Source organism: Glossina fuscipes, unplaced genomic scaffold (assembly GCF_014805625.2).
Source record: "Glossina fuscipes isolate IAEA_lab_2018 unplaced genomic scaffold, Yale_Gfus_2 121, whole genome shotgun sequence".
NCBI classification, from domain to species: Eukaryota; Metazoa; Arthropoda; class Insecta; order Diptera; family Glossinidae; genus Glossina; species Glossina fuscipes.
Genome location: NW_023998464.1, coordinates 5,906,828 through 5,919,232, shown reverse-complemented (window position 1 = coordinate 5,919,232; position 12,405 = coordinate 5,906,828). Strand labels below are relative to the sequence as shown.

Genomic DNA, 12,405 nt, shown 5'->3' with positions numbered 1-12,405 from the left:
ATGGACTTTCTAGTTCATATTTTGTATCACAAACACAAAGCCATATTTAGTATGTGCTTACTTTTTGATGGTATGACACATTCTGTTATCAACAGTTTTATAAAATCTAACAATGCCGCTATATATGTTGTATCATAAAATTCAACAGGTAGGTTTGCGCATGCTTAAGTTTACTTGGAATGTTTACTGTTCACGAGAATCCTTATGTGGACAGGCGTAAACTTCTGTAGACCAAGCTTACCGGACCAAAACTTATTTGTCAAATAAGTGTTTTTTTCTAACTCTTATCATAAAGCAAGAAAAATTAAGAGATTACTACTCTACTAAATTTTTACATTTATTTTCCATGACCTTTGGGAACTTTTTCTCATGTAACGGTATTTTTAAAATGTCTCTTTCTAAAGAGAGCGATCGTAAAGAATGATCTGACCCAATTCATTTCCAATAGCACTCGTCCTTGTCAGAGCACGAAATTTTACCGAAAAATTAAATATAAAATAATTAAACAGACATAAGAACGGCAAAGGAACAGGCACACTTAAGTTGACTAAATTGATTGTGGCCTGATTAGTTTAATAAAAGTACATCTCCATTCCTTGCGGACGTTGCACAATCCACTTTAATACAAAACTCAAAAAATTCAGCATAAGTAAAACTCTTCTTATATGTGTATATACATATATATGTATTTATATATGTATACATGCATATATATTTCCAATGCATTTAAGTTTTGTTGTACAGAAGCTTTAAATTACATAGCACCTTGTGTTTTAAACTAATGTTCAGCCGAGCTAGCGAAACGGAATCCATAGGTAAATAAGCAAGCACTATTTTTAAATGGCAGTAAACACATGACTGATACCATGCTAAGGAAGAAAAAAAATAGCAAAACACATTCGCATGCGTGCGATAATAGCTGAACGAACCTTTGAAACCATAGCAACTATAGCAACATATGCAAGCCGGTAACTAAGAGCAACTGGGTTTTCCAAAAATTTTAATAAAAACGCATAAACCAATTTTTATTTAGTTAGACATTGTTTAGTTCCATAAAGAATTTTAATAATGTCGTTTAAATGTAAATTCATTTTAAATATCTCAGGTAGAGTAACAAGCGCTTCTAAGGAACATTAAAAAAAATGTTTTTTAATTGAACATATTTATATGTATTTCCTCTCTCACACTTAGTGGAATATTTTGCGACTCATAATCTTAGTGGTGCGGAATTGGATGAGCAAACAGCAACGATTTTAGAATTTCTAGAAAACGATGATTTAACTGTAATCTCAGCCGTGCATAATAAAGCACAAAATAAAATTAAATTTCAACATGGCTTGCCCGCTGATAAGGATGAATACTGTTTACTTTTCTATAAAATACCACATGTTGGAAATAAAGCCAGTCCTGGTCAGGCAACATCGGCAACAACAGCAGCAGCAGCAAAAACAGCAATCACAACGAATGTAGAGCAACGGCAGCCAGCACTTGGCATTTTGACGCTTGAGGGCGGTCTGGTTAAATCCATTTATAATTCTATTTCTCGTGTATTTTCTCCACATTCTACAGCTGCACGGGTAAGTAGTACATCCATATAGATTTTCGTTTAGATGTATGCTTAACAAACACAATATGGATATGCACTTAATCGCTCATTTATTCCCCAACATACATTACATGTAAAAGAAAAATATTGTATATGTTTACTTGCCCTGATTAGTTGGCTAGCCACGTGTCTTACCCCTCTGTTACCTTCAACATCATCGTCATTATTAACAAAATAATTATAAATTTCAAAGTATTGTTGCCTTTTAAAGTTTTTCACTCTTAATTAAATTACTTCCCGCTTTTTTCCAAACACCATTTTTGTTGTCATTTTATAGATATGTTTTATCTTTACAAACAAAGATTAGATTTGCGTTTTGATTCCATTCACCGAAGAATGGAGATGTATTCAATTTGTCCTTTCATTTGCATCGTCGTCCACCAGAACCCCAATAAAGAGTATATATTGTTGATGAGAATCAGATGGCAAGTCGACATGACAATGTTCGCCTTTACTTGCGTTCATTATACTGGTTCTTTTTTCTTCTGCTGGAACATTAAAGTAGGCAAACATTGAATTAGAAAACTGAAACTTGACTCGTGAGCTATATATAAATATATATATGTATATACATATATGTCTCATATATACATAAATATACCTCATACATATATCTCTCTCTAATCTTGACAAGCTTGAGATTCGGAGATAGTTTGATTAAACGGTATTTAACCCGTTTGTCTAGCACCGACAATATCTGAAAATATTGAAATAAAAAGCTAAAAAGTTCTTAGCTTAAGTTTACAATTCAAATCCCACGTCTTCCCAACAACAACACTAACGCCTATAAACATTAAAATAAAAGGCTGAGATGTTCCAACTTTCCATTTCACAAGTTAAGTATTGTGCACTTCGAAACAAACATGCAATCAAGTAGCGGTCAGTCCCGAGGCGAATATAATTTTCTTATTTGTTTTCTTTTTTTAACACAATTTCATGCCCATGCAGCAATGTAAATACACTAAAGGTGTTGAACTAAATTATGTTTTTTTCTTTTTTCAACATATTTCCAAAGATAAGAGATTTTTGAAAAATCTTTTTCATCATTTATAATTTATAATTGCATACATATTTTAAAGCACCCATGCACACGTATGTATATATATATATATCTATATCTTGTTATGTATTTACATGTAGTTTTCTTTGATTACAGAAAACCGACTATAGTCCAGAGTTAAGTGGTTTACTTGAAAATTTGCATGTTTCTCTCAGCTCAACATTGGGTTTGCCTCAGACGGGTAAGCTTTGTAATGATATGTAAACTTATTTTTCTCCATAAACTTTCTCATGTGGACTGGTATACACCATGCTATAAAATCATATAAAATGCATAGACACTCAACACATACAGCATTCTATTATATAAGTTCACATATATACTAGCCATATGCATATGTTGCTGTATACATACACATTATGTGCATTACTGTCTATTTTTTCACAGATGCTGACATACTTACATAAATGCATAAATTTTTTCTTCTTTTATGTTTACAAATGATAAATGAATTTAACAAAAAAAAAATTTTGCATGTGTATGCATGTGTGAATGCTTATTTGTATGGTTGGATGGATGCCGAGTCATCAGAACAGCAACGAAAAAAGCGATAGGAATAAATATTCAAACATATCATTTTTACCCTGGTTTATATTTTTTGTTTTTGCTTTTGGTTTTTTTTTTTTTTTTGAAGGCATTATAACCATTAAGGATGAAATCAAGTATTGGCGGCAAAAAGCTAATCAAAAATCTAATTCGCGCTCTGAACGTGAATCGACTCAAACCTTTCTTCATATCTTACACAACATCGATCAGCTAATTGATAATATTGATTATGAGAAAACAGGTAGCATTGAAGAATTTTTAAATTCTTCTCATAATAATTTGGATGAATTATGGCGTTCCCCTTATCAATATCCTCAGCAGAGAATGGCCGGTTTAATGGATGTATTAGGTAAGTGATAAGTGAAAAAAAGCAATTAAAATAAGTAAGCACATTATATAACATACCGAAGGGAAGAACGCCTCGCAATTGTTCTATTGTGAAAAGTCGTTTTATGGAGGTGGTCGAAAAAGTGTACCAATCCGAGCTATTTTCAATAGCGTTTGTCCTTGAGCCAAAGCATGTCTATGCACCAAGTTAAGTTTGCGCGGATGCATGCGACATCCAGAAGAAATTGAGATAGACCTTTTACTACACCGGTCATTATACCCTACACCACTTGCGGTACATATTAACTTAGAGCGGACGTATGTAGCACGGCGAATGGCTTAAGATGGGCCCGCTTTTAACACACCCGTATAAATTGATCTAGGCCTGTCTGGCCGTCTGTCCGTCCGATGTTTGTCCATGTAAATTTGTGTTCAAGGTAAAGGTCGCGATTTTTGACATATTTGGATGAAATTTGGTATAGTGGCGTGTTTTGGCCCACGGGCGAACGCTATTAAAAATAGCTCAGATCGGAGCGCTTTCCATATAAGACCTTTTTTTTGAAAAGCTGTTATATGAGTACCTGCAAGGACGTGTAGGATATTTAATGGCGGACCGTGGACGATGCAGTGCTTTTATGCCTTCTCTTTTCAAAAAGACAAAACTACACTACTAATTAAGTAAACGAAGAGGTACGTGGAAAACTTTTATAAATATCGGCTGCGTAGATCTCGATTTGCGCAGTCCTCCTCGTTCTAATCGCAGAGTTATCATGAAAGTCAATCAGATCATGGTTTTAATTCACTTGGCCAATTATCGGCAAGGCAGGAAATCTTGGTTTTCACCGCTCATTTAAAAGGCAATAGAAAAACTTCTTCAGTTAACCTTAGAAACACTTTTGCTACATGCACAATAAAAGCTAAGATTAGCAGCCTCACTCTGGCATTTTCATTCTTAAAACGGACACAAAATTAGTCATTGTGTTTATTTATCATTATTTCTGTCACGTTCTATCAAAGCTTTTATTCTGACGCCAAAAAAAAATTTGCGCTAGAGCACTGTTGTTAAGTTTGAAAATCTTAATGTGGAAAGCAAAAAAAACGTCGTAGGTTGAGAGTAGGGAGCAAACAGCAGAAGGTCAATTAATAATACATAATTTTAAAATGATAACACGGCCCTTATTTTAATGGTTCAGCAACATTTTACTCTGCAATATAATAAAATTGATTAATAAGTGAATTAAAAAAAATAAATTAAATTTCATTCCATAGCCCTATTTTGTAACTGCTATTATAATTGAAATGTTTAGCGACATGCCAAAGAACAGAACGCAAATGTGTCATGTTTTTTATAATCCCCACACTTATGCGTCAACGTCAGAAAAACAAAAAACACAAACAGAGAACAAGATCGGCTTTGCCGCCGGTTTACAGAAATATACGGTTGATCTACAAACGACTGCGCTCAGAATAAGGGGATTGATGTACAAGACCCTTCTTCTTCTTTCTTTTCTTCTGTTATTGGCATCGTTCATAATAAATCCGCACATTGTTCAAGCTCTTAGTCGTTATAGTAATCGTGTGCAAGTTTTAAAAACCTTTCTTCTTAAAAAACGTCGGAATTCAATGACATGTAAACCATTTGTCCAACAGCATTACGTTCAATAGTCTGCTAAGACATTTTCCCGTTGACGGCCGATACTAGATACATCATTACACTTATTTGTTTTTGTTTAATTTAGGCGATCAACTTATGCACATATGTTTGGATCCATTGCCCAAAGACGATGTCTGGAATATAAACAACTGCCATGTGACAAATTTAATGAGTCAATTACTAGACACTGCGGACTCATGGCTGCAGCTTTGTGATTCTTTGACACGCCTATTTTGGCCAAACTATGCTAAGCATCCTTGGATTGGAGAAACTCATCTACCTAAAGGCGTCCAATTACTAAAGGAACGCATTTTGGATATGCGCAATATTAAAAATCTTTATAAACAAATCTCATTTTTGCTCAACGACTATGAGATGGAAGATATAATGCGCACGGAGTCACCCTTTAAGAATTTTAATATTTTCGAAACTTCAGTTTCGGGTCAGACTAAATGGAATAAGGCTTTGCAACGATTTGAGGAATTGCTAGAGCCAATAGATGAACGCATCGGGAATGCATTAAAGGTGCAGCTAAGTCAGCATTTGAGTAATCCTCGACAGATCATATTTATATTCTCTAAATATGAGACGCTAATACAGAGACCAACGGTTTTAGAATTGTTAACTATTGAGCGGGAACAATTTGTGCAATCCTTGCATATATTACTACAGGATTTACGTAAAGCCATGATAGATACTAATATGGAGCCCGACACGGCTCATTTGTCAGTTATATGTAATGAATGCCGTTGGCTAAAAGTAGTACAACATGAGGTACTGATAGTTTATAACGTACCATGTCAACAGTACCATATTATTATAAATTTCAGATACAAGAAGTTGAAAAAGTTAGTCATTTGATTAACGACCGTGAAGGTTTTGATATAATCAATAAGGCCACACAGGAGATCAAAGAGGAGACCGAATCTTTGTTGAGAACTAATTTTGAGATATGGTGCGGCCAGTGCACTACCGCAGTGAAAAGTGGTGAACTTAAGTATGGATTCGGATAAATCCGTAAATTTTTAATATGTCTGTAAAACTTAATTTCAGTTTACGAGACGATCAGCCTGTTGTGAAATTCGAAAAAGAAGGTCGGCAACTAATGAGTGTCACTTTTAATCCACAGTTAATCACTTTCTGCCAAGATGTTAGCGAATTCACAAATCTGCACTTTAATGTTCCTTCCGAACTACGCACGGCAGCCAAGCATGCCTCTAAATATATCTGTTTTGCTCGTCGATTACAACAAATAGCTACATTCCATAATACTATTGGAGACCGAATGATACCTTGCCAGCGACCCATAATGCTTAAGAACGCTGTGGAACTTGCGAAACTGGTGCACAGTGAAACTGTAGCATGGATCGATGAAGACGCGGTGCAACGTTATGTAAGCACCTTGCAAGAAGCAGTGTCGAAATTATCTTCTGACAACGCGTTATTAGTAGGCTATCACGAGCAAGCGAAAAGAACGGTTTGTAACCTAAGCCTAGATCCATCCAATTAATTCTGACAAGGGATAATTATGCAGGTCGTAAAACTGATGAATACGGATCTAATAAACCAAAGCCAAATTTGGAAAGAAGAAATGCGACATTTGCGTGAACTAATCGCTTGCTTGGAACGTCAAGGTTTTACAAATCTAGAGGCATTTAAACTTCACTGGGATCATCAGCTTTATAAGGTTTTAGAGTATCAATATATTTTGGGCTTGGTCGAGATGAACAACAAACTACCGGACATACATGTTAAGATAGCTTTTCGGTAAATTATTTGTTTTTCGAAGAGTCTGGTTTCATTCTATTACCGTGAAATCTATGAACTCTTTAACAGTCCTTTTCGATTGACTTTTTCTTTAGACAAAGGCAACTCTGTTTTATACCTCCCGAAGAGGAGATACAGGAAAAATACTTTTCCCAACTCTCGCGATTCATTGAACGACCATGCGGTTTTCGCGGCCTTTCCGATAAGAGTTCTGAACTATTTAAAGCCATGGTGGAGAACAACCGGCAATATCTTGGTCCTCTGTACAAAAGAGCTGGCGCGTTATTTGAAAAGTTGGATAAGTTTAAGCAACTGTGGTTGTCTTGGGTAGCGTTGGGTTCTGTAGATATTGAAGAACTGTGCGGCATACATTTGCAAGCAGCTAAAGATTGGGATCGAAATTTTCATCAATGCAAACATTACGGTCAAAAAATTGCAAAAATTCAAAAGTAAATCGAAATATTTCTCTATTGTTGAACAAACAAATACTCATTTCGCTTGCATTTCCAGCACGGAGGAATCTATTGATTGTATAGTAATCGATATTTTACCTTTACGTTGTGATATAGAGCTGCTAAGTCGACGTTATTGGGAAGCTTTATCGGGGAGTTTGAAAACATCTATACTTGCTGATGTATCCGTGATCAAAGAATTTCTGCAAAGCGCTTCACAGTTTGTACAAAATGTCGCTATCGACGAGGCCTCGATCACGGAGTCGAGCATACGATATGAAAACATTATGACAGAATTGCCTAAAATCTCCGAAATTTTAGAATTGGTCAAAGCCAAGGACAAATGTCTAGCAGGTTGGTGTAAAGAACGTGTTACTTCTTTGGTTAACATATTGGTGGAATGGGAAAAATTGCAACCTATGCTAAGTAATCATTCAGCGATATTACAACGTCAAGTGGAAATGATTAAGGATCAAGCTCAGACTCAAATGGAAAATTTGAGAAATGAAGCTGAAAAGTTTAAACTAAGATGGGAATATACTGTGGCAGAATTGGCAGCCAACGACGAAGCTTCTTTAGACATGTTTAAAGAACGTCGGAACTATTGGCAGCAAATATTAGATAAGAAGACCCGTTTGGAGGAGGAATGTAAAAAATTTAATATGATTTTTACAGAAGGGCAATTAAAAGTGTTCCATGATATTGATAACATCGTCAATGAACAATCCAAAGAATGGCTGACTTACAATGAATATCTCAATGAATTGCACGATATTTTAAAAGAAGAGTGGTCAATATATAGGCATCGTCCTTACGTTCTCAATGAATTTATTACAAAATGGGAGGGATGCGTACAAAATTCCATTGATTTGTCTTCAAAACGGATCAGACAAAACGTAGAGCTGTTGCAAAGTTGTCTACCTCTATTACAACAGCTACAGGCCGATTCGCTGACCGAAAGACATTGGTTGCAGATATTTGCTTTAACAAAACAAGGAAACCACGAATCTGTGCACAGTTTTACTTTAAAAGAGCTCCTCAGGGACCCAATGCTGTTACTGCAAAATGCCAATGAAATTTCGCAAATAGTTAGGCAAGCTTCTTCAGAGCAGATAGTACGGCAAGCGTTAAATGAATTGGATCAATGGTCTGTAATTAGTAATTTGAAATTGATCTCGCATCAAGATACCTTCGGCAACTCCTTGAACTTGATCAAAGACTATCAAGAAATATTAAATAAAATTTGTGACAATCAGTCATTATTGCAATCGGCTAAAAATTCATCAGCCTTTGGAGCTTTCTCAGACCAAGCCGAACTGTGGGAGAGTAGACTTAATTCATTGGAAGTTATATTGACGAGTTTAAATCAAGCACAAAGAAGGTAAGCAAGACTTCTTTTATTTATTATCGAAGAAGGCCTGCGAAGTATTTTTGATCCTTTGTGAAAGAAAAGGCACAAAAAGGAAACCAAAACTTAAGCCACGGTCGTCTGCCGATGATTGAATAAGAAAATACGCGTGGTGCGCCTACCCCAATAAGCTACGAACTTTAACTGATACCACACTTAAGAAGTATTGAACTAAAGCTGGATATAAATATTTTCTAGAATTATTCAGAAAATCAATAATGTCCTGATAATTCATTTGGCTGTAGAGATTGAGTTCCACCATACCCGATAACGCATGCCAATTGTGTTAAGCGTCAAGTGAATGCTTACACATATAGTCACAGCCTCCTCTCGGAGAAGCATTAGGCCCCATCAATAAATTCTTATTTAAAGATTTTTGGTAACAATAGCCATGACGAAACTCCCTGTAGGTCTGCGTTAAACCTCAAACTTCCTTATAAGAATACGATTACGGGTAAAAGAAAACTATGGGACCCCGTTATTAGGCATTGCTTTTACTTAACGGACGTCAAAAAATTCGTAGCATTTGAAAGTTAAAAAATATTTTTTACTGTTTTTTATTGTACACATATCGTACTTCGCTGTTTGTTATATTTTTTTGTTTTTGTTAACCATTTGTGTACCGTTCAGATGGGTCTATCTGGAGCCTGTGTTTGGTTCGGGTACCTTACGCAACGAGGAAGCTTTGTTTAAACGTATTGACAAAGATTTTCGTTATATAATGCGTGAAATAAAAATGGATCCAAAAATCATGTCATTAATAAAGATCAACAACATAACTACTATTGTAAAATCGTTGGAATCTCAACTTACACGGTGTCAGAACAATTTAATGTCCTATATAATGGTAAACAAAAAGAAAAGAAAGAATGTTTTCTCACATATATATATATATAATATATATAAATTCAAAATTTCCTTTAGGAGAAACGCAATAGTTTTCCACGTTTTTACTTTCTGGGTGATGACGATTTACTGGAAATATTGGGTCAGGCCTCGAAAGATCCCGAAATCATACAGAAACATATAAAGAAACTTTTTCCCGGTTGTCATAGTTTGCAAATTGTCCAAGGATCCAAAACTGTTGGTAAAACATCTTATGTCATACAAGCACTGCAAAGCGCTGAAGGAGATTTTATAACACTTAAGCAACCAGTAGAAATGACTGGATCCATAGAGGTATCGAAGATAATGAAATATTCAATGAGATAATACTCAAAAAAAATTATTGAACTTATTCTTCTCTTCTTTCAATTTTATCAGAATTGGTTAAATAATTTGGTAACAAACATTCAGCATACACTTAAAAGGCAAATGATCGAATGCATGAATTCATATCCCATTGATGGGTTTAATGAAAAGCTGCTACAGCAATACGTAATGCAAGTTTTATCAACTACACGAGCCATAGAGTTTACGAAACAAACTGAAAAGTCAATACAGTCAATGTCTTTACAAAAATTGCAAAAACAATTGAATGCTGAAATCTCTAAATATGTTGAATGGAAACGTGAGAGCAAGGACAACTTATTACAGATAAAATTACGTTGCATACTATTCGATTTGGTGCACTATGTAACCGTTGTGGAGCAACTAATACAACAACAAGTGATGCAATTGAACGATTGGCATTGGTTGGCACAGTTGAGATTCTATATGAGCGATGAGAGTGTCAACAGCAATGGTAGGGTATTGGTGCGAATGGTTTATGCAGAATTTGAATATTCATATGAGTATCTGGGTAATCCTAATAAACTTGTTAGTACACGTCTAACGCACAAATGTTATCTCATACTGACACAGGCCATGAATATGGGTTTGGGTGGTAATCCCTTTGGACCGGCTGGCACCGGTAAAACTGAATGTGTTAAAGCCTTAGGTGCGTTACTAGGACGTTTGGTATTAGTATTCAATTGTGATGAGGTATGTGGCCAAGTATGTCTAAAAGTACCTGCATTTGCTCGTAGATACAAACATGTTTTCAATTTTATGCAAATTTTATATATATGCTAGAAAAACATCTTTACATACAACAACAATTTTTTTGTCTCTCGGTACTCGCACTTAAAAATGATTTTGAATTTTATGCATTTTTATAGAATATCGATACAGATTCAATGGCTTTAATACTGACTGGTTTGGCTCGTTGTGGTGCCTGGGGCTGTTTTGATGAATTCAATCGCCTGCAAGAAGCCACACTCTCAACCATTTCTATGCTAATACAACCCATACAAAGTGCTTTAAAAGAGAAATCAGATTCAGTACAAATTGCCGAAAAGAATGTAAGTGTTTTTTAATTAATCGAACCGTTTTGCATGCGCACTTAAAGGTATATTTTTAAAATTCAGTTACGTTCATATTAAGCAACCCGAGATATTTTGTTATTTCAATTAAAAATAATTGAATTGAAATTTATATCGTACTAGCTATGGATATGCATACATTCCGGTCCGAATGAGAAATGCCATAAGTTATTTCGAAACGCGTACGTAAATGCAGCGGAATTGAACTCATTACAGTTCAGTATCTTTAGGAAAACTTGCAAATAAATTGCTTTCTGCCCATATCCACAATGACCAGGTTGCTTTCAACGTTTCTTTCGCCAACGAAAAGTTTTTATGTTTATAACTCAACTAAGAAAAAATTGAAGAAAAATATCACAACCAATAAGCGTAAGATTAAACCACGATTCATAACCTCGAAGTTTACGCACATATATTAAACAATCAATAAGCCTAATAAAATTAAGAAGAATTAATGCAAAGGATCAACAAACAATAAAAACCCATCATATATTGACCTTATCGCCAATATAAACAAACGAAACAACTTTAATTTAAGCTTAAAATGGCAACTTCTCCTACAAACAAGGCGATTGTTTTTTGTAGGCAAGGAATATTTGTTCCTTGATAACTAACTCTAGTTTAACGCTTCACAACATAGGAACTCATCGTCTGGCTAAAAAAACTTGTACAGGAAAACCTTTATACAGGAAAATCTGTTATAGTACCGATCTCTTGTTAGAATTTGTTTTTACGCAAATTTACCGCTTACTTCCTTTCCCATTTTGTTCAGTTGCTTGCTTAGTTTTTATAATGCCTTACATTTAACCGAATAATTTTCACTCTCCGACGAGTTTGGTTAGTTAATCAACTCCATTTCAGTTATGTGCTCTCAAGTTAGATCAAATGAAATTCTGCACCGTTCGATTCTCTCGATTGTTTTCGCTTTTCCGTACTCTGCAACATTTATGGTGAGATTGCAAGAATATGCCGACCTATGTGACACTCATAACGATCTGAGACAGAAAACCGTCCTTTATTGTAACAATCACGTCAGAATCACTTTCGAAACCTTACTGAGTTTGTCTTCCCGTCTGTCAATGCAACTCGCCCTATGCAAAACAAATCAAAATCGATAGAAATAAATATTTGTACATGCTGGATGAATGTCCGTCCCCTACGAACGTCCTTACAAAAGGTAAGCGTTTATATGGCAGCAAAGTCGACTTTATAGTAGTTTACAATAAAAACGTGCCACGATAGCGGCTTTAAATATAAATTTACTGCACTGAATTCGGACCTC

The 12,405-nt window shown here is 35.2% G+C and overlaps 1 protein-coding gene across 1 annotated transcript in view; it reads left to right on the top strand.

Annotated features, from left to right (window-relative positions):
* The first annotated feature begins 1,068 nt into the window (after positions 1-1,068).
* Positions 1,069-12,405, top strand: part of LOC119640512 (cytoplasmic dynein 2 heavy chain 1) — a 33,260-nt gene continuing 21,923 nt past the window's right edge. Inside the window, 15 exon segments of the mRNA XM_038038601.1 lie at positions 1,069-1,105; positions 1,192-1,410; positions 1,471-1,577; positions 2,763-2,847; positions 3,301-3,561; positions 5,279-5,967; positions 6,024-6,190; positions 6,247-6,670; positions 6,728-6,960; positions 7,056-7,409; positions 7,471-8,793; positions 9,451-9,667; positions 9,745-9,999; positions 10,084-10,743; positions 10,920-11,102. Of these exon segments, the coding sequence (XP_037894529.1) occupies positions 1,069-1,105; positions 1,192-1,410; positions 1,471-1,577; positions 2,763-2,847; positions 3,301-3,561; positions 5,279-5,967; positions 6,024-6,190; positions 6,247-6,670; positions 6,728-6,960; positions 7,056-7,409; positions 7,471-8,793; positions 9,451-9,667; positions 9,745-9,999; positions 10,084-10,743; positions 10,920-11,102 (5,214 nt within the window).